General features: G+C 35.5%; 1 protein-coding gene across 8 annotated transcripts in view; it reads right to left on the minus strand.

Moving 5' to 3' along the window:
• MICU3 (mitochondrial calcium uptake family member 3) overlaps positions 1–23699 on the minus strand; it is a 110492-nt gene that overhangs the window by 29065 nt on the left and 57728 nt on the right. For 5 of the 8 annotated variants that reach the window (XR_002085034.2, XR_008421561.1, XM_019466750.2 and 2 more), the window contains 5 exons: positions 18890–18968; positions 15061–15108; positions 12129–12211; positions 9472–9543; positions 6310–6348 (listed from right to left, as the gene is read on the minus strand). Coding sequence is in view for 6 of the 8 variants with exons in the window: in XM_019466750.2 (XP_019322295.2) it covers positions 6310–6348; positions 9472–9543; positions 12129–12211; positions 15061–15108; positions 18890–18968 (321 nt within the window). In the remaining 2 variants the exon portion in view is untranslated. The remainder of the gene's footprint in view (positions 1–6309; positions 6349–9471; positions 9544–12128; positions 12212–15060; positions 15109–18889; positions 18969–23699) is intronic. The other 3 variants (XM_053900913.1, XM_019466751.2, XM_019466752.2) reach the window with 2 other exon arrangements.

Below are 23699 nucleotides of genomic sequence, written 5' to 3' on the forward strand. Positions count from 1 at the left end.
TCAATAAAAGAAGCCAGGAAACTGGAATGATACCGTAATTTGCTGAGAATAAATGTCAACCTATACAACAGATCTAGTAAGGTTATTTTCCAAATAAGGGCACAGATATACGTGTGTGTGTGTGTGTGTGTGTGTGTGTGTGTAGATGGTTAAAAGGTATAAACTTCTAGTTATAAGGATAAATAAGTCCTGGGGATGTAAGGTACAACATGGTGACTATAGTTAATAACACTGTACTGTATAATGGAAGTTGCTAAGAGAGTAGTTCTCAGTACAAGGAAAACAATTTGTAACAATCTGAAGTGACAGAGGTCAACTAAACTTATTGTGGTAATCACTTTGCAATGTATACATATATCCAATTATGTCATACACATTAAACTGATACAGTGTTATATGTCAATTATATCTCAACAAAATTAGGAAAAAATAAGGGCAAAATAAAAACATTTCCAGGGAGACCCTCACTTGAAGATAATCTTTCTGAGATTAAGACTGTCAGATTTAGGAGGGGATGAGATTAAAAAGGGGATTAATAAATGGCAGATATATAAGTAACTCTAAGCTAACACTGACAGTATATATTTCAGAAGCCTAATTTGAAGGATTTAAAAAAATGACAAAAAACCAAACTTTGTACAAGTTCAAGTGTCCAGGCCAGGAGGGGAATGGGAGATATCAAAGCACTTTAAGACTATTTTTTAGGGAAGAGGTGAAGATATGGCATATCTAAGTCTTCATTACCATAAGTATACTTATGGATATTTATGGAAATATAGTGAATGTCTTCTCAACTAATATAGGAAAATAAAGAGGAAAAATAGTGAAAATAGAGGAAATATAGTGAATGTCTTTTAAACTAATATAGAGGAAAATAAAGAGGAAAAATTAACCTTAGTTAATTCAAAAGAAAGGTAAGAAAGGAGAAGAGTATATGGAATGGCTAAAATAAATCTAAATAAATTAATAATCCCAGTAATGTAAATTGACTGAAATTTTCAAAAGCACAAATTATCACCCCACATAAAAAAGAACCAATAAAATACATAAAATATATGCTTTTAAAAAAGACATATCAGGGGCACCTGGGTGGGTCAGTCAGTTAAGCATCTGACTCTTGACTTGGGCTCAGACAATGACCTTACGGTTTCTGAGTTTGAGGCCCACATTGGGCTCCATGCTTACAGGGCACAGCCTGCATGGGATGCTCTCTCTGTCTCTCTCTCTCTGCCCCTCCCTCCCTCTCTCTCTCTCTCTCAAAAATAAGTAAACTTAAAATAAAAAAGACACATCAAAATGTAAGGAGAGAGACTGAAAAAGATGTACTAGGCTTCCATTAATGACAGCCAACCTTCTCATTAATAACTGAAAAAGCTGGACAAAACACAAAGTAGATACGTCCTCTTACAAGCATTGTAGAGACATTATTTGTCTCCGCTGCTGTGTAGACTGATGGTGCCAAAGCAATGGTGGGGAGACCTGCTTGCTCGCTGCCTTAGTACAAGAGCAGCACTGGCACCAAAGACCAAAGTCATGACATTCTTCGGTTCCATATACTCACATGAAAAAAACTTCACTTAAGAATGTATTTGCTGTGAATGTATCTGCTGCACTTGCATATTAATAGTTATAAAATACAATTTTTTAAATTCACCTGTGAGCACACGTCTCTTTAATATTCACTGGGATGAAACTAGGAGCATAAAACACTTCTGTGTTCTCCAGCACAGCGGTTGTCTTGAGAAAAAGCATGTGTGCAAGGGTTTGTGTTGCAAGGTGAACTGGTCACTTTTTTTAGGCACTGTCATTTTTGCTTGAAAGAACAGTGGGTAGAAAAACTACAGTTAATCAGACCTTGGTATCTGGCAGACATTTTTTTGAACCAAGCACGCCTGTCACTTCAAGGGAAACGAATGATAGCATTTGTTGCCAAAACAATGCGACTGCAGCAGACTGAACGCAGAAGCAGCCACGAGAAACCAGCTGTCTTCTATTAGACCAGACACTACACAGGTTTGCGAAGAATGTGAAATACCACTCTCCTCACTACGTTTTTAAAGTTACTTTAAAAAAATGTTTGTTTATTATTTTTAAATGGATTAATAAATACTTTTAAACTTCTCGGTGTTAATTTCTAATAGGGCAAGTATGGATACAACCAACATAAACCAAAGCTCTTTCGGGTCCTCTATGATTTTCAACAACGTAAAGGGATCCCGAGAACAAAAATGTTCGAGGAGTGCTGCTTACAGCAACAAAAGGGAGTGAACTAGGACTGGATGCAACAGTGTAGATGACACCAACAATCTGTCGTGTCAAAGAAGCAGAAACAGAAAAACTCCTGTAATATGATCCCATTCATACGAGGCACAAAAATGGGTAAAACTAAACCACGTTGTTGAGGGTGCATTAAGTGGGTGGTAAACCCACACGGCAAAGCAGTGATTTACATAAAAGTCATGATTGTGGTTATCTTACGGAGGAAGGGGAGGGATTGTGACAGGAAAGACCTATGAAGGGGTGTTTGGGGGCACGGCAATGTTTTATTTACTGATCTGTGGGTTATATTTTTATTATTATTATTTATTTTATATTTACATTTTATTTGCCATAAGTTTCTGAACTAAAAAATATATTGTATTTTTTAAATTATTTTTTTAAGTTTGTTTTTATTTATTTTGAGGGAGAGTTAGAGCAAGTGGGGGAGGGGCAGAGAGAGAGGGAGACAGAATCACACGCAGGTTCCTTGCTGTCAGCACAGAGCCCGCTGCGGGGCTTGAACCCACAAACCGTGACATCATGACCTGAGCCGAAATCAGGAGCCAGATGCTTAAATGACTGAGGCATCCCTGAACTAAAAAATATATTTTAAAACTAAGGGAAAGCTTCATCATTACTACAGGAAAAAACAGAAAACAAAACAAAATATGGGGCGCCAGGGTGGCTCAGTCAGTTAAGCGTCTGACTTTGACTCAGGTCATGATCTCACAGTTTGTGAATTCGAACCCTACGTTGGGCTCTGTGCTGACAGCTGAGTCTGGAGCCTGCTTCAGATTCAGATTTTGTTTCTCCCTCTCTCTCTCTCTCTCTCTCTCTGCCCCTCCCCAGCTTGTGCTCTCTTTCTCTCTCAAAAATACAAATAAATAAGCTCAAAAAAATAGAAAATAATGCAAAATATTAATAAGACTAGAGGTGATATATTTATTTTGACAACCATATTGATTTTTAGGCAAAAAAAGCCACCATTTCTAGAGATCTGGGGATAGTATATAAAGAGACAATTCAATTAACTAAAAAGATGTAAGAAATCTATATTCTTGTGAGAGGCAGTAACAATGCTTCAAAATATATAAAACTTAAAAATAATAGAACTACAAGCAGAAATTAAGTCTATCGCTGTAATGTATAATTTAAAATAATAATTGACAGAGCAAGCTGACAAAAACATTAATAATGATAGAGGTTTAAAACACATATTAACATGTTTGATCTTACATAGAATACAACCCTGCACCCCATATTGGAGAATACAGAGACATTGTTTTAGTCATGTCAAAAACTGTATAAAAACTGGTGCATTTTCTGACTACAATGGAATCAGAGTAATTAAAACAATCTTTAAAAAAGTTTTTAAAAATCAAATAGGGTATTTCAAAGTAAATTATACTTGATTTTGCACTATTTATTCTTTCTCGTTTTTTACATTTATGTTCATTGCTGTGGCCAGATAATCAAGAGCTGAATATATGAGAAACGCGGAAAGAATCACAGATGTTTGCAACAGAAAAGGCAACAAGGTAACCATCTTCTTGGATACAAAGGAGTATGCTCAACCTTATAGGATGGCAAGAAATAATCTGACATAACACGGGCAGAATCTACTGTGAGGGTGATTGAATTTTGTAAGAGGCTCTTACAGAGGCCACAGAATCTCTCTATAGGCAAAGTTAGGAGGGTCCCTGCACCTTTCCTGAAGCAACTTCTTCCTGAGGTAGGATCTCCGGCGGTATTCAGCTCCATGAACTATACTCACACTGTGCACTTTAGCATTCCAGCTGATGTGCAATTTTGGAAACTAGCACATAACTGCCAGTAAATTTATAACATCGTACTAATACATTTGTGCACTACATGCATTAATGATATTTGATATAAATTTTCAGGCCAACTGACCTTTTTTTCTAATTGTAAACACATTTTCCTTGTTTGCTTGCATTGTTTCGAAAATAATCATACCTTTCTGAGCAAAAACTGCTCTATCAGAGGGGAAAAAAAGTCAGTTTATATAACCAACTAAGACTTAAGGGAGTTAAAAAGTCATGTAATCCATTTAATAAGACTGGATAAAAATGACACCAAGTTACACCACTTTAAAATATGTATTTTATATTACTAGATGGAAAATATTTTCAGTTAAAATATGTGATAAAAAAATTTAAAATATTACAATAAGATGAAAATCATATATTTGCTTTCTTATTAAATACACAAGCATAATAAAAATGAAATAGACAATTTAAATCTACTTCTCAATATTATTCAACCAATGTCTGAGTGATTGCAATTTGTATGTGTAGTTTAAACTAGAGCTATGTTAGTATCTATTTCTTTTTGACAAGAGTACTCTGAAAATCATCTATATGAAAATCATTTGAGTTTAAAGGAAAAATATAAAATGCCACAGTTGGAAAAATGGCTCATTCAATGACACATGAGATTAGAAAAATAAGTAATAAAGTCACAAGTATTAACATTTAGTAAGTTTCACAGTACATATAATCTGTGAGATTTTCCTCTCTCTTTACCTGTCTGCACCCCCCCCCCCCCCCGCGCTCTCACTCGTTCTCTTTAAATAAATAAACTTAAAAAAAATGGAGGCGCCTAGGTGGCTCAGTTGTTTAAGTGTCTGGTTCTTGGTTTTGGCTCACGTCATGTTCTCACAGTTCATGAGTTCTAGCCCCACATAGGGCTCTGTGCTGACAGTGTGGAGCCTGCTTGGGATTCTCTCTCTCTCGGCCCTTCCCCGCTCTCTCACTCACTCTCTTTCAAAATAAATAAACAAACTTAAAAAAAATAATCTGTGAGATTTTCATTTTATATATTCTTACAAAGCTTTGAAATGATTAACAGAGGAACATTAAAATTTTCAAGAAAATGGAAAACTGTATTTAATGGAAAAAGTAGTGAACTTTGTAGTAAAAATTTAAAACACTTGTAAGGTGTCAAAACAAGTAGTCAGAAGGGTCCCATGGACTTGGGTTGTTCTCCAACCCATTCTAGGTCCATTCCTTGTGACTGAAGCAAGATACCGTGGGTTTATTTTATGTTGAATCATCCTCCAGTGTATGGTCAAAGCTAGAACAGAGTTAATTTTTATAGTTTGGAATTCTGGCTAAGTCTCCGACACAGGAGACCGCACGCCTGCTTTGCACACTGTAACTCTAACACTTTCAGCAGGAGACGGAGTCAGTAACCCTGAACTCAGGGGCTTCTCTCAGGGGGACTTTGTTTACTGAAGGATCCTTCTAAATGACTTAAGGATCCTTGGGGAAACTAAATGAACTGTGCATGTTTACATTCAAAAGGGGCCATGGCCTATATGCTCCGTTGTTAGTAGCTGGGCTAACCAACAAGCTCTGAGTTTCCAGGAGGAAGGAAAGGAGAAGAAAACTGAGCATAAGCATATCTGGAAGATCCGTTGCAGAACTGTCAACTTTTTCAAGAAAAGAAGAGTCTGAAAGTGGTAATCCTCTTCGAGAAATAACATGATATATTAAACATGTCAAGTATCATACCAGACTTTTGTACAGACCACAGGCCGTAGGCAAGCATTCAAGATTTTAGAAAAATTTTACAGAAATACTGATGACCAAGAAAAGTCTATCTATTAATATTCCTCTTTATCAGAACTGAGAAAGACTATTATCAGATGGATAGATCTAGTACTTAAAATACCTGTGTTCTGCAGGAGCATAGCCTGAGAATCTGCTCCATAATTTGTATTTAACTCTTCAAATACTGCTGAAAAATATAAAATTTTGATTATTCTATCAGAGCTTTTGGTAGTTGTTCACTCACCTTTCCCTTATTTTAATCTAAAGTTAAAGATATACACCTGCTTTGTAAATTTTAGTCTTCTTATAAATCTAGGAAGGAAATAAAAAAAATTGGCTTGGCCGCACCTTATTATATTCAATAAATTCCTCAACATTTTCAATAGTAGATATAGCTGGATACAAAGAAATAACATCATCAAGTACAACAGGTGAGGGATATTTACATAAAGAACATTTAAAGTATTGTACATACACTATTAGTAGGAGAATGGTATCCATAAAGTTGAAGACGCTGACATAGAGCACAAAGGGCCAAATGAAGTGTCACATTTCAGAATGAACCCAAGTATAGCAAAAGAAAAAAAGAAAAAGACGACAAAATAATCAATTAGGAAGGGCAAATCATTATGCTACATTCTATATAGAGCACACACACAATACAAGTGGGATAAATGTTAAAGATGAGTAGCAAAGTTTTTCAAATTTCATACAATTAAATATTAAGTGAATCTGTGCTCATTTCAACCATCTTCGTTTTAACTTTCTGACAGAACTATGGCTTTGAGTAAAACACTCCTCTGAAGTACACGCTTTTACTGACATGCTTCAGCAATTCCATATGGATTAGGGGAAAACTCTAGATGTGGCAGCATGGCAGTGGATATGGTATGAGACACCTGCAGTGGAATCGTGTTCTGCTCCTTTTAGCGCCATGACCTGAGGCAAGTCAATGAAGCTCTCTAAGATGGCTTCCTCCTCTGGAAAACAGTATGACACTTACCTGCAGAAATGTAATGAGGACTAAATGGGAGCAACACTTACAATGGACATAGCACAGAGTGTCTCAAGATACGTTGTTTCCCTCTTGACCCCCGCAGCACAGTTTTATTTCATGAGGATTTAGTATATTTCATATACGGTTAAGCGGAGACATGTTTTAGCTCATTTGATCCCCATAACAATCACATGTGGCCATTACTCCTATTATCCCCATGGCACAAATGAAGAAACTGAGGCACACAGAGGCTAAGGACCTGTTCAAGGTCAGGCAGATAATGAATGGCAGAGCTGATACTCAAACTCTGAAAATCTGGCTCCTGAGCCTGTGCTCTACTGTCTCTCTAATGTAATCAATGTATTTTCACTATAAGCTAAATTTCAATTGCTTAAAGATTCAAAAATCTTACCAGTTCAGATTTGCATTATTTAAAATGTGGCATCTATTAACAATAGATTACCATAGAGAGCTGTATTGTCTTAGAGTGCTGTTTATTTAGTTCAGAGGCTGTCTAAAGATTATTTCTGAATTGCTTTAAGAAATAGTTCTGATGGCTAAATTATACAAATAAGTTTCAAGAGCACTAATTAAACTCTGTAAGGTAAATACCTATGAAGTATCTGTGGAGATCAATAGCTTTAGTGTTTCCTTATATATAAACAAGCTATACAGTATATTACTTGTAAGTCACTTTTATCTGTTCTTTAAAACAAGTCTCCTCCATGTATTTCCTAGAGGAAGCTTCACTGACCTGTATGCATATAAAATTATACAATTTAGGGTATGTTGATATAACTTAAGTTTCAAATTCGGATAGACTTTCCCTAATTAATAAAAGTTAATAAGGTTTTACTATATCACTATTATGAACTATTTTCATTAAACCAGCATTAAATTTACTATTCCTGGGCTGCAATAAAGCTCAGAGCCAAGCTTTGTGCTGACAATGTAGCTTTTCCCAGTGTGGCTTGTCTGCTGTCATTGCTCCCTTTTCTCTCTCCCTTTGTTACTTGACTTACGTATTTTAGTAAATGTTAATGATTAGAACAGCACTGTGTTTTCCTTGCAAGATTCACAAGCCCTTTCTGAAAGCAGTATAGATAAATAAATAAACAAAACTGTTAAATTTTTGAAACTAATGTAAACATTGTGTTTCAACTATACTGAAAAAAAAAAGCCAGTTAAATTTCTGTCCATTGAAATATGACCTATTCTGTTCCCGAGGTATAGCAAAAGGTTAATCAACGTAATTCAGCCTCCTAAATGATATTTTATTAACAATTTGCTTATGCAGTTAAATATAGCTAATCTATCAAAATTAAAATAACTTCTTACACTTTCCATATATTATCTACAGAAAATAAAATTTACGAAGGTATTTAGTTCTCTCATGTTATTGCTAATACTCTAAAAAAATGGCATTATAGAGCTAATTCACGTGGGATTTATGAATTATAATTTGAAAATCACGAGACCTGAATTAGAGAACTTGTAATGCCCCTTTTAATACCTGAGTAACATTATAACCAGCTCTTGATTTTGTGTCTTCCATAAGCTTTGTCAGTTAGAATACTGAGGGTGACTCAACAAAAACTGATAATTATATCACAGTCAAATAGCTTATGAAATAATAAGTATTCCATAATCCTGATAATCTGCTTTTATTAATTTAAATATAAACACACAATCTATTGGGATTAAATATGGCACCATCTGCTACAGATAATACATGTTTTTTAAAAAAACGTGATATATATCCTTATAGCAATGAGAATAATAAAAAATGTTGCAGCTCTGTAGGTAGACCAACTAAGCTGCTGCACAGGGCCACTAATTTAAAATGAAACAATCATCACTTACATCTCAACAAAACTGTGTTTCTGCTATCTAAGGACCAGACGAAGAAATAGGCTATAATGGTTAAAGTACAGATCTGGAGCTGCCCAACCATGGACTCAAATCTTAGCTTGCCATAATTACAGATAATAAGATAACTAATTTAACTGGTGGGCCGACAAGCATCCAGCACAGTCCCTGAGAGTAAGATCTCAGCACCTGTTTGTTATTTGTATTATGTGAGCCTGGGATACTGTCGGGCGGAAATACTTGGGACAAACAGAAAGAAGACTGGTAGGGAAATGGAGGCAAAGGCTGCTTAACTCTACCTTCAGAGTAAGTTGAAAACCTTACTCACCCCAGAAGAATCTCTTATTTCTAAGAACTCAAAAAAATATATTATTTCCTTGGTTTTGCTTCAACATCCATATTGTTACAGTGCCACTAAAGCCACTCACATGTAGAATTAAATCTTTGCAATTCACCTTTAAATTTTTTCATGCATAATGATCTGTATTCATCTATTATATGATATACCCTTCAAATCTCATGGAAAACAACAATATGGATGAAAATGAAAAAATGCATGTGATTATGGACACAGATGTTTAATATCAATATTTAAGATAATATTGATACAGATGCATAGAAATCTGAAGCAGTTTTCCTACGTAAGAACTTTAGGAAGCTTTCCTGCAAGGGATAGCTGTAAAGTTACCAACTGTAGTTCTTGTGTCTCAGCATGAATAAAACGACTCTCAGCTAGAAGGCCCACCTGAAACTACCATAAATTATTCTTACCAGCATTGCACGCTTTTCTTCATCTCCTTTAGTTTCTCTCTTTTCATTTTTTTTCCTGAATATCTCTTGAAGCTGACAAAGAAAGTGATCAAGAATCAAATATCCAGTGAGTTTCCGGGGCCCCACTTACCACCCTGTGCTAGGTATATTCTAAAAACATCTACCGAGAACATTCATACTGCTACAGATATATTTTCTGGTACCAATTTTTTTTTTTTTCCTGAGAAAAAGAAAACACACCCTTGGCTACTGGCAACCTATGGTTAAGTTAAATGTACAAGATTATAGCTTTACTTTATCTCTAAGACATACAGACAGGGAGTCTGTGACCCACAAATAAAAAAGCCTACTGGGGTATAAAGAAAACTGGAACAGAATTCAGGATTGTAGGTTGGAGCCCATCTTCTGTCACTAACTTCATGATGGTGAACAGGTCACTCATCCCTCACGAGGCCCCAGTTTGCTCACGTGGAATGAGATGGCCTCGGAAGTCCTTTTCAGGTAACCGAATGCTGGCGGGAGCAAGGGCTCTGCCTATAACCCCTTGAGTAAGTTAGTCTAATCATTCACGGAGTGTTTTCCACATCCAGAACAAGGAGGTAACTCCTTCCCTTACAGGAATATTTTTTTTCTCCAGCTTTATTGAGGTGTAATCGCCAGGTCTTGTAAGAATGTTGTGCAGAGTAAATATTACACATAGTTACTCAGCACATTGCCTGTCACAGAGTAACTTCTCAAGAGATGTCATTTATTATTATTAATGCTGTTATTTCCTCTTTAAAATTCTATCTTACAAAGGGAAGCCTAATCCTACCTCTATCACAGCTTTCTGGTGAGGTCAGTATTCTTGTCTGTGTAACCTGAACAGCGATCTCAACTCTTCATTTCATAAGGCAATAGTTGAAAGTCAGATGAAATGTATTACCTCCCAACATAGGTAATAACACAAATACAGTACATAATATAAATGATTTTGTGAACAAGTACATTTATCCCCACACTTTTTCTTTGTGAAAAGAGTTTTCAGCAAAGGTTATTAATACTCATTTCATAAATAGGCAGGGTAATCCTAGATTTTAGACTCTAACAACTAAGTTAGCTCAACTCTACCTCCTTCTTTCAGGACTTCTTTGCTGTTGACAAACAGACTAAAACAACAAACAAAAGCCATCACACCTGAGGCAGCAGTACAGCCACCACAAAGGCAAGGAGCACACCATCGCCTTCACAAGAGTAAAGAGCAGAAGCCGTGGTCCTGCATGAACGTTTTTACCTCCCGTCTCCACAGACAGCTTTCCAAAGGACATCTCTATACAGGCGACTTTCAATGGACTGAGTTCCAAAAGTTAATCTTTTAATCAATGGGGTAGAACTTGGGAGTTTCTACAGAAAGCTTACTAAAAATTATTTAGAGTACTAGGCCCATTCTGAAAGTCCTAAAATGGAGTTTTATGCTATCATAACAAAACCATATTAAACTAAATCTGTTGACTTTGGGATGGTAGGAACATATCTCTACCTTTGCACTGAACCTGAAAACTCTTACCCCCCTCCCCCCATCATCCTGGAAAACACTGGAATGAGGGGTCTGTTGTGGTTCCAATGGCCTGGTTCAGGGACTGTCCGAGCGAGGGCTGCATGGGTGTTAGAGGAAGCCATGGGACAGATCCCAGCAAGTAGTGGCTTGCTTCTTTTTGAATGGCTACTAATTAGCTTTCGACAAGGATTTTTATCTCTTCTCTTTCCTAGCACAGAAAAGAATGATTTCATAGTTTCTCTTCCATGTTCCAGCCTCTGAGGAAAATACTAAGCTGTTTAAGAGGTTTTTTGAGGGATTTTTAATGGCTGGTTACAAAGGAAAATATAAAACAAAATGGCTATTTATATGCCGTCTTTCTCTTTTCTTTTTACTAGGGGCTAAGGGTATATATATCTTGTTACTGGAAGGATCTCTACTTTGAGGGGGAAAAAACAGACATTTTTGACATAGAAGTAGATGCAGAATCCCTGGGTGAAAAGAAATAGAAGATTCTAGAAGTGGGAGGTGGTAAGATGAGTGGTAAGATGAGTGAGCAGCTGTGATGTTGCCACACCAGCACCAGTCCTGTGTCGGTCGGGTGAGAAAGACTGAAGGTGAATACCTAAGAACAATCTTACTCTCCCCACTTTACATCAGACCTCATTCAAAGACAGGAGAAGGGAATAGGAAAATGGGGACCAGACCGGAACATAAGGCAGTGATAAATGGAAGAGGAAAGCAGAAAGAAAAACCACAGATCCGATCATGAGAAGGAAGGGAAGTTCCTGTGGCAAAAAGCTGTGGTTGGGGGCACTGAGAAGATGGGGTCTGAGAAGAACTGAGCACAGACAACACCCCCAGACTGCTCGTTACCCACCCACTGGGAAATATCAGGCTCATTTCAAATGCTCAGAAAGCGTGTAACAACTATAATCACCTTTATATAATGAATATAATTTATATATTTTTTAATATGAAAATTATTTAAAGTACGTAAGAATATACTTCTTTATTAAATTAAGGTGAAAGCATAATTTTTTCACTCTTCCTTCTACATTATTTCAAATAATGCAAAAACATAAGAATATAAATATTCAATACTTAACTACTGATAAAATGCAGCATATAATATACATACCACCAAAAATTCCTTTTTGTCCACCATCTCATTACCATCGGTGTCAAACATGTTGAAAGCTATTCTAAATCCTGCATGTGGCTCTGCCAGAAAAAATAGAAAAGTACTTGTGAAATGGAAAAATGTTTATAAAGTACAGTTGTAAGCAGTTATGTATATACTGTACAAAAATACTTTCTTTAACCAAGGATTTAAAAGCAGCATGTTACTATTAGTTAAATATAATAAAAGCTTTATATGTATACATATTTCTGCTTCCTGTATTAGCACACTTAGTAACAAAATTGATAATACACTCTAGAAGTATTTGTGTGGTAACTGTTGCATAGCACAGACAGTAAAATTTAACTAACCTTACTTGCAAAAATAAATACTTCTTTTTGTTATCCAAAGTCTGTCAGTTTTTTTAAAAGGGAAATATCAAATCATCGCATATGTTCAACTACTTAGATTCAAAGAAAAAAGTTAAAACATGACACAATGGACCAGTTGTAATTCTTAGGGAAATTATTGTGCGAATGACCTATGAAAATAAATGTCAAGCACAAGATATTACATATCTGAGTTTAAACCTCTAGAAGCCTCAAAAACAGAAATATAAAAGAGGCTTGAATAATTCTCAATTCCCCCCAAATACAAGGAACAATTGCTTTTCTGAGAAAGACATACTTTTACACACTAAGAGCTGCTTTAATGTTATGAATCTTATAAGGAGGTTCAATATCTTTTCCCTTCTAAAGCATAAAGAAGAAAACTTGAACGTGTCCTTCAAAGAGAAGCTCAGTACACATGCCTTTTAGAAACATCTGACCCTTTCTTTTGAGATGACGTGCAAAAAGTTTGGAAGAGAGGCCTCCCACAGATACATTTGGTATTTACCTGTTGTAAAACCTTGAAGCTAGCAGAAGAGAAGCACGTTACCCTACTTTCTTAACTGGTAATAGCTGTCTCTAATGGACAGAAGCCAGTCTTATATGCAAGCTCATTTCTTGCTTATAGCTTAGGAATGTAAACTTACTTTCATTAGCATTCAGTTGAAAAAGAAATAAAAAATTTCATCATCCCTAATAACCAAGTCTTAAGCTTTGAGATGATCCTGAAAACACACAGACAGGAAGTCCTTACACATAGTGTTTGGAAGGGAAAATAAAGTTAAAGCAATAACAAGCAAAGAGGAGAAAACTACAGACAGGTAACACAGATTCCGTAGCCCACTTTGTGTCAGCTCTGTTTTCACGTTTGGTCTTCGTTCTAATCTAAAAAACATCCATAATTTTTCAATGAAATTCCTGCAAGTTTCTAAAATGGGTCCTGAACTCCAAAGGAAGATTCACTGTGTCCCAGGATCCTAACCCTTCCATGTAAGCACATCCACCAGGTGTTTTCCTTACACATTTAACCACACACCCTGTCCCATCTCAGTAAGTGGCTTCCCTAGCCAGTTCTGTTATATTCTTGCCTATCATTCTGCTGTGTTAGGTATTTCAAATGAATAGTTTTGCAACCAAAGTTGTTCTAGCTGACAATACAGCTTTTTAACAAGTCTCTGAGATACTGGTTGGCACTCCTTTGATTTTCACGGAGTATTCATCATTGACTGGGCTTGAATTGTAATGGCTTTCCAGTCTGAAACAACCTCAGACAGTTGTATTACTACTAACCACTAATTACTACTAACCACTAACCCTTAGTGTAACCACTAATACAACACTTCTCGTGCTTCAGCACCAACGTTTTAATTTTGAGTTCGGAAGAAAAAAATACAAAAAAGAATAAAGGATAATTTTTGAAACACACATACTCCCCCCCAAAGTTCCTACAATAGAACTCCAACATAACACCATTCATTAGTAAATTTAGAGTAACAAAGTGGCTCTGAATTTTCTAATCATAGAGGTACAAGGAATTTTATGACTTGTTTCTAATGACAGAGTTTCACTGATACTCTTGTTCCCATACATCTCCACATATCCCCACAAACAGAAATCCCTCTAGCGATATTCTTTCATTTACTCTTTTTCACTCATTCACCAACTAGTTTTTTGAGAGGTGACCATGTGCTAGACACTGTTCTTGATACAGAAATGGACAAAAAAGAGAAAACCTTTGCCATCATGGACCTTGCATTCAAGTATGGGGAGAAAGACAAGAACACATAAACCAATGAACGAATCCTTTCAAATAGTTTTAAGTGCTATGAAGAAAATAAAGCACGGTAAAGGGAGAAAAAGGGAGCGGTAGGAGAGGGAGGATGGTCAGGAAAGGTTCATATTTCACATTTCAAAAGAAACCTGGATAATGTTTATTATCACGAGGATCTTGAGGAGAGAAGCACTGATGGCAGAAAGAGCAGAGAGTACAAATTCCTGAGGTGAGAATTCAAGGAACACAAAAGCCAGGTGGCTGGAGCACAGTGAACTAGAGCAGGTAAGATCCTGCATTAAATGCAATGAAATTTAACTAAAAACACGAGTAAGCCCTCTGTAGATTTCATAAAAACTGCTGCATACGAGAGCAAGAGAGTAACAAAGCTGTTCTAGGATGATGATGGGTATTCTGACACACTCACTAGTTAAAAGACTCATTCTTTCATGCTAGTCTTAAAAAATATGTGATTTCTGTGAGGGTGGCAGGAAATTTACAAATTGCCATCTGACCTGATCTTTAGGCTTTCATGTAGATTAAACCACAAGGATTGATATATGACGTAAAATTTGTAATTTATGAGCACTTTATTACTATTCCAGAACCATAAAAATAGTTACGTTTTTGCCTCTTGATAGTGCTATGCTTAGCATTTGCTGATTTTCGCAAAATAACCATGGATAAACCTAAACTGATTTTCAGTAGTAAGAGAATCTAAGATTTGTTTTCCAAGATTCTGATTAAAAAAGAAAAATGGATCCAAAAATAGACTTATGAGTACACTTACTTGTTAAAATACACAAGAGAAAAAGATATTCTGTGTAAGAAATCACACCTAGAAGAAAAATAGTATTAGTAATGCTATATATAAAATATTACTTTATATTTAGCAAGTAAAATATTATTATAATATGCAATATTAATAAGGAACTTACCGCTTTAAAGAACATGCTAAGTACTGTTTTAAGCAAGACTAAACTATTCTAAAATCACGGCCAAAAAAACCCAAATTTTAATTTGTTTCACAATGCCTCTGTAGAACCCATGTAAAATTCCCATTAATGCTCCTAGATATTTTGACAAGGAAAGCAAAATTACAATGTTTACTTATAGCTAGCTGTAAACTTGCTGCTAGTTTTCAATGGATGAATCTAGCATAAAATAAAAAGGCTAAACTGTAAAGTGCTGAAACTTTCAGAAAAAACATTTAGATATTCTTGCTTACAAATCTAATTTCTGTATTGCTTAAAAAATGAAACTTGTCTGCTTTCAAGTTATCATTTATTATTCTTGACAAACTTAATGCTTCTATTAAATGTACTCTTAAGAAATTTTTGTTTTAATTAAATGGGTTACACTTTCTGAATACTGCATCCCGAGTTCTCTATAATCCCAGAATTACAAAGTTCGAAAGGTGTTCAGAGTAAATAAAGATATATATTCTGTTACTCAAATTCTTACTTTTGGGCACAGCACCCCAAACTAGAATTCATGCTTCACTGAATTTCCAAGAGGATCCTGAGAAAATCACAGTCAGGAATAAGTCAATTAACACTTCTCCAGATATCAGATAGTCCTAAAGTTTGGTAAAAGGGTATACAAAAATCCTTAAATAATCAGATCGTGAACCCTGAAACTCCATTTTCCCTGATGCTCTTTGAGGCTCCCCTCTTTGTTACAGAACAAAGAGGACAGGAGTCACTGTCAGGCAGTTTGTCAGAAGACTTGAAGGGAACTAGCTAGAAGCCCTGTGAAAGCATTCCCTTCTTTTGTTTATACTACAATATTGTGACCTATAGACAGATAGTTCTGGTTGACTGCCATGAATGTTATGGGAGAAAGATTCTGGAATGGCCAACGTATATAAAGATACAATACCTAGATTCCATAGGGATCCCTCATAAAAAAAAAAACAACAAAGAGAGAGAGAGAGAAAGAAAAGAAAAAAGAAGAAAGAGAAAAAGAGAGAAAGGGAGACAGGAAGAAAGGAAGAGAAACAGAAAGGAAAATGGGATGGGAAAGAAAGCTCTATGTCTTTACAATCCCATCTCACTGACTGTCGTTCTGATTGACCTGGTGGAATACAGAGATGCTGGTTGGTATAAAGAAGTCTAATAACTACTACACATCTTTTATTTGATAATTAATTCAAGGTTTCCCACAGGGAATGATTACTTCTTAACAGTGAGAGCACTCATCACAATTATCATGGTAGGTACCCGTCTGTAGGACCAAATGGTTTCTGAGGTGGTGTAATCCACAGGCATGGAGAACAAAGTGAAGCTCATGATATAATTTAATAAAAATGATCAAGGAAAAGAGAAAATACTACTAAACATGAACTGTAACTTCTTAATGCTAATGCTTTCCAATTACAAAAATGGAAAACTATTAAACTGGCCCTTCAATTTATTTTAAGGCCACCCAAGATCAAAAAGTAAAATAAAATAAATACATATGCTAAGCATATAGTAATGCTGTGATCTTTAAAAAAGAGGGTAAGAAAGATGCCAACTAGGTTTCTTTTGAAAATTCAACAAAAAAACTTCTAAGGGAAGTTCCTTAAAAACATTATACTATTTAGTTCCTCTATTATGACGCACTACAGTTGGCTGTTATGACTAAGTCTGGATAATGTTTTCATAAATGTTGCATTTCAATTAACTTTTTGTAAAACTGCATTTTCTTGCTGGGAAATATTTTAAGTAGATATAATTCACTTGTAAACTAATCTTTAATAGCTCTAAAGATTTAGCTTTAAAATTCCTTTGCCACTTAAACCTATATATAAAAAAAGCAAGGCTGCCTGTAACATTCTACACTTCGCCTAACCTAAAGGTTCTAAAACTTTTCGGGTATAAGGATTGCTTCAATAATCCAATCACTGTGACACAGCTCTGCACTGTCCTACAGGGTAGCCACTGGCCAGATGTGGCTACCTAAACTTAAAACAATTAAAATTAAACACAATAAAACATTTACTTCCTCAGTTACAATAGCCACATTTTCAGATCCTTAAAAGCCACATGGGGCTAAGGGCAGTATACTATGGGAGACAAGACAGAAATACAACATTTCCATCACTATACAGATAATTCTGTGGGGTAGCACTGAATAGCTCATGTCCCCTGAAAAACATGCTAATATGCATACATCATAAAGAAGATTAGGACAGGCCTAAACTTACGGCTTCCAGATTTAACGCTCTCCTTAACTACAAAGAATTTCCTTCTTCCAGGCATTTATTTTTCTTAGATTATACTTGATCCAATTTGTATTTTCCCACTAGAAGTATTAAGTAAATATTTTTAAATTTGCTAACTTCTCTTTCTGAGCTTTGAATTTTCCTGATTCTATCATCCCACCCTAAGATGTGAATGACCTTTAAGACAACTTCTAGGAAAAAATTTCTAAGAGCTTTAAAGATACCATGGCCCTAATTTTAAAACTCTAGTTATGAAAAATCCTGCAATAAAAGGTAAAGTGTCTACTCCTTTCAGATTCCATGTCAACTAGGTGAAAGCAATTTGAATTTCTAATTCTACTCAGATAAAATATATAGACTATAACTATTCCTTTAAAATATTTGTCTTCATACTAGAGTATACTATAATTATTTTCAAACCAATAATTGTTCATATAATTTCTTTAACATTTTAATTTTATATACTCTTATACTTGAGCATGTTAAAAAGTGTATTTTTAAGAGAAATTACTTTGTAAGATTAAAGAGATTTTGTTAGTGTTTTCTACAAATATGAACAAAAAGTACAGTGTCAAAGAAAACAGCAATAAAATCAGTATAATTTGATTGCAAGGAAGTGTATGAATCCATGACTTAGACAAATAGATATAGCTAAAATAGTATGATCAAACAGGTGGATTTTGCAGTGAGTGTTGTTTTTAAAAGAAACATGTTCAAACTGGGTGGCCAAAAGACATCCAATAAGTTTTTCATACTGATTAAATTTTTAAATATCTATAGTTGCCTGGAAGTAAAATGGAAGGAAGAAAAATAGTTGGAGATCAGTATTTTTAAAAAATGCTTTCTGTAAGTAAATATAACCTACATTTCTCTTTTATTTTAAACATTTTTTTTTAACGTTTATTTATTTTTGAGACAGGGAGAGACAGCATGAACGGGGGAGGGTCAGAGAGAGAGGGAGACACAGAATCTGAAGCAGGCTCCAGGCTCTGAGCTGTCAGCACAGAGCCTGACGTGGGGCTCGAACTCACGGACTGGGAGATCATGACCTGAGCCGAAGTTGGATGCTTAACCGACTGAGCCACCCAGGCGCCCCTAACCTACACTTCTCAATATGGTTAAAAAATAATTTTTTGTACTATGAAGGTTCACTTTGTTGTAAAAAATTTGAAAGACATGAATAATATATATAAAAATAAGAACCACCTTTAATCCCACTACCCAGAAACAATCAGTATTAATATTTTACTATTTTTCTTTTCAGTTTTTTCTCTATGCACACACACACGCACACACACACACACACACACACATATGAATAAAATTACTTTAAGTATGAGGAAAAAATATATAAATAGTATAAATAATATAGTGTCCATTTAAAAATGCATAAGTATTAAAGTTAATTTACCTCTTTCTTTAAGATTGCGAAAAAGCTTTGAGGATCCTTTCCAAACTGGTGGTGTTTCTGAGAGCATTTGATTTAATTCCTATGACATAAGGTATCACAATATTAATGGTAAACCACTTACTTATAAATACAAAGTATTTAAATGCCTATGCAAAAAAATTCTTCACTTAAAGGACCTGAGACATGGCTGTATTTATTCTATTCTATACCTGTGGTTCATTCAACCACAAAACTTAGTATTTGCCCACAGTCTAACCATAAAATAAATAATAAAGAAGCTAAGTTAAATTCAATTAGAGCTATCAAAAATTTAAGATAAGTTTAGCAACTGGAGAACTATATATAAAAAAAACAATTTAAGATAAAACACTGAGTTTCATGAAAGCCATAATTAAGGTGGATTTCCTTATCAAGGTCAGAGATGATGACCTGGCTTCACATACTGTCTCTTCTCTGTAGCCGTCTTGGATTTAAGGAGCTGGAAGAAGTAAATGGACAGAGGGTCATACTGGGAAAGAATGAGTAATATTTTAGTAGTGACTCAAAGAATGGTGACATCAGATGAAGCAGGAGTTCAAGGGTATTGAGTTATGGTGGCCACTTTCAATTTTTTTTTCTAATTTTAACTTAAATATTCAGTAAAAAACACAGACTGCAATTGCTTAGTCTGCCTTTTTAAAATCAAACTATCACAGCAGGTTGGGGAACTATTTTGAAAATTTAAACATTTGAATCATTGCTCAGACACCAAAGGAATTCTGAATTTATTGTTAATACTTAAAAATAATTAAATGAAAATTATATTTTGGTTAATTGTGAAGAAAAATTATTAAGGGATTTGGTAAGATAAATTGAAATAATCTGAAATAAAAAAGGTAGTTTGCTAAGTAACACACTGAAGAACACTAGAAACCACTTGTATATTCCAGACCTGATTCTTGCTACACAACGATGGTTCCCCAATACCCCAGGCATAACCTGGGAGCTTGTAAGAAAAGGAGGTCTCAGTTCCCAGACCTACTGAAACAGAATCTGTATTGTTAGTAAGAACTCCAGGTGATTTTTTTTTTTTTTTTTACACATTACACTTTGAGAAACACTTTAGACAAATCCTTCCTGATGCGGTTGTATCTAAAAATATTCTGTGACATTATAAACTTTTTTTTTTTCATTACAAAGCTGAGTTAGCAGGCAAATAAAGAATCCCTGGGAGAGTTATTTTTAGGGGTTTTCCCTGAAGTCCACCTGTGAACCCTGCTTTCATTTCCGTTGTGTAGTGTTATCTCTGCAGTGCAAGTAACAGATGCCAGCGGACAATCAGTAGTGTCTGAGTAGGGCAGCAACAGCACAGAGGTAAGAACTCAGGTATGAATAACAATGAGAAGCCACATATTTACTGCTTAAACAACAGTAAACTCATGAATATTTTTGTTAGAGCAAGAGATGAAAAATAACACTTTGCATATATTATATACACTTTAATGTATACCGTATCTATTAAACAAATATTCACTCCTCCATTTTAACTATTTCCATGTATTCAATTCCATCTCTTCTAGTTTAAACTCCACTTGAGTTTACAATCAAAAAAATCATAGCTACCTTTTTCTGAGTGCCCTCCATGTGCCTAACAATGGGCTAATACAATCTCTCATTTAATTTTAAAAAACAAACCTCATTCTGCATATTTTACTGAGACTTAAAAAGAATAAGAAATTCACCCAAGGTCACACAACTTCTAAATGATGGGCCAGATCCTTACTGACCAAGCAGTTTACTTTAGTAATAATTCATATTCTTCTGGTCTAGATTATCCAATTAACACATTGATCTTTGTCTCCTGTTGACTTTAAGAAGTTTGAAAATGTATTAAAATCTGTATTTCCACTCGGAATGTGAATCTCCCTCCCCATTCAGTGCCTATCTTGGTCTCTTATAGGTAGTGGTGCTGTGTAATAAATGCTTTGCTTGGCCTTTGCCCCTGGCTCCTAGGAGACTCTGAATCCTTGAGTCACACCCAGGGTGGGCTGCTGACTGCCAGAAGGAATCACCGTGGGATCAGAGAGTTGGAGCTTTGAGCTCTCCTGACTTCTGGGGTGGGGTAGGAAAAGGGACTAGAGATGGAGCTCAAGCACTTGGCCAATGAACCAATTATACCTAGATAATGAAACCCTCAATAAAAACTCAACGCCCAAGCTCAGTGGAGATTTCAGGTTGGTGAACACGCCGATGTGCGAGGTGGGGAGAGGGCACGGAAGGCGTGTGTTTGGGATCCTCCTATACCTGTCCGAGGAGTCTCTTCATATGGCTAGTCCTGACTTGTGGCACTTAGAATAAACTGTTAATAAATACAGAATGTTTGTCAGTTTTGTGTCAGTCTAGAAAATTACTGAACTTGAGGAGAATTACAGGAACCTCTTGGATTTGTAGCCAGTTGGTCAGAAGTGTGGGTGGCCTCGGGACCCTTGAACTTGCATGTGACATCTGAAATGAGAGCAGTCTTGTTGGGGACTGTGTCCTTAAATCTATGGAGTCTGAAACTAACTTTGGATGGGTAGCATCAGAATTATAATGCAGGGGCGCCTGTGTGGTTCAGTCAGTAAAGCGTCCAACTCTTGATCTTGGCTCACGTTGATACCTATAGCTCTAATGTATTTATTCACCATAGTTCTGTATTATACATTGAATTTGTCCTTGATATGCCTCGGTGACAATTCTTTTATTCATTTCTCAACTGACTAACATTTATATTGTTTTTTTTGTGTTTTGGCTATTACAATTAATGCTGCAGAAAGAAGAAAACAGAAAACATGTACAGGACTGCTGGTGTAACTATTTCTCTAGTATACATCTCTAGAAGTAGAGCTCTTGATTATATATTTTCAACTTTATTAGATATTGACAAATTTCTCTCAAAAGTGAATATACAAATTTGCATTCTACCTTGGTTCTTTCTTCTTCTTGTCGGTGCTAATTACTGGTATTGTGAGATTTCTGGCAGCTGATAATCTGACGGGTGTGAAATAGCAACATATTATTGGCTTAATTTGCATATCCCTGATTAGTAGCGAGGCTGAGCTCCTTTACATATATTATTGGCCATTCTATGTTTACTCATTTTTTTCTTATTGAGCTGGCTATCTTTCTTCTATTGATTTACAGGAGTTCTATATGAGTACAAGACACTCAATGTTTTCTGTTAATACACTGTAAGCATATTCTCCCATCTATCACACATCTTTTAGCATTGTTGACACTCTTTTGGTATGCCAAAATTTTTCATATTTAATTTAATAAAATTTGCCCAAATATCCTTTGAGCTTTGTTTTGTGTCTTATCTAAAGAATCCTCTTGTATCCCTTATTTTACTTCTAATATTTCAGAATTTTTGTTTGTCAAAAATAAGAACTTAATCCATCTGAAATTTGCTTTTGTGTATGGTGATCAGTTTAGTATTTAATTTGTTTGCCTCCATGTTGGAAAGACTATTGTTTCAGTATCTAAAGGTCAATTCATTCTCTAGCGATTTACAGATCTTTCCATATATGCATGGGTCTGTTTATGAACTCTATATTCTATTATTTTCATCTAATTAAAAAACTCTTGCAATAATACAATACTATTTTAATTATAACTCTATTATTAGTCTTAATATGACACAGGCCCAATCATTCTCATCCTGATGTTTTCCCCTCCTTCCTTTTCAGAATTGTTCTGAAAATTCTGGATCCTTACTCTTCCAAATGAATCATCCATGAACATGATCTATTTCTCGGTTTATTCATGTCTTTTAAAAAATATAACAATGTCTTGCACATCTTCTGTTAGGCACACAAAGTAATAGTTTTTGTTGCTATTGTGAAAAGTATCTTATTTGACAGTACAGCTTCTAATTGCTATCGCTGGTGCAGAAACATTTTATTAACTTTGGTTAATTGATCTTATACTCAGCAGCAACCTTGCTAAACTTTTACTAAATTTGAATACATTTGAAATCTATGTATTTTTACATTTTTCTCTCAACCATATGGCTTCCTACTGTGCTAATCCTTAGAACCTCTTTCTTTCTTCTTGTCATACTACATGTGATAGCCTGGATTATGTACACCTCAAATTTACATTTGAAGTCATAATTCTCAGTACACCAGAATGTGACTGTATTGAGAAAGGGCCTTTAAAAAGGTAATTAAGATTGTTAAGTGAGGTCATTATGGTGGGCCCTAATCCAATATGACTGGTGTCCTTATAAAAAGACATCAGGACACAGACATGCACAGAACAACAACATGTGAGGATAACAGAGGGAGAAGATGGCCACCTACAGGCCAAGGAGAGAGGCCTCAGAAGAAACCCATGCTGCCAACACCTTGATCTTGAACTTCCAGCTTTCAGAAACGTGAGAAAATAAATTTCTGTCATTTAAGCCACCCAAACTTTGGTATTTGCTACAGCTGCCCTAGCAAACTAATACACAGCATTAGCTTTGATCTGTAGTAAAACAGGGAGTTAGCAGTTGTGATAAGAGACATATTTATATCATATCTAATTTTATTTATATTATTATTACTATAATGTTAATTTAATTTTGAGAGAGAAGGAGAGCACAAGTGGGTTAGAGACAGAGAGAGAGAGTGAAGGAGAAGGAATCTGAAGCAGGCTTCAGGCTCTGAGCTTTCGTCCCAGAGCCTGATGCAGGGCTTGAACTCATGGACCATGAGATCATGACCTGAGCCGAAGTCGGATGCTTAACCGACTGAGCCACTCAGGCACCCCTATATCATACATAATTTTAAAGAGAATGTCTAAAGTT

The sequence above is a fragment of the Panthera pardus genome, unplaced genomic scaffold, assembly GCF_024362965.1.
Source record: "Panthera pardus isolate Hobbes unplaced genomic scaffold, ASM2436296v1 HiC_scaffold_13, whole genome shotgun sequence".
NCBI lineage: Eukaryota > Metazoa > Chordata > Mammalia > Carnivora > Felidae > Panthera > Panthera pardus.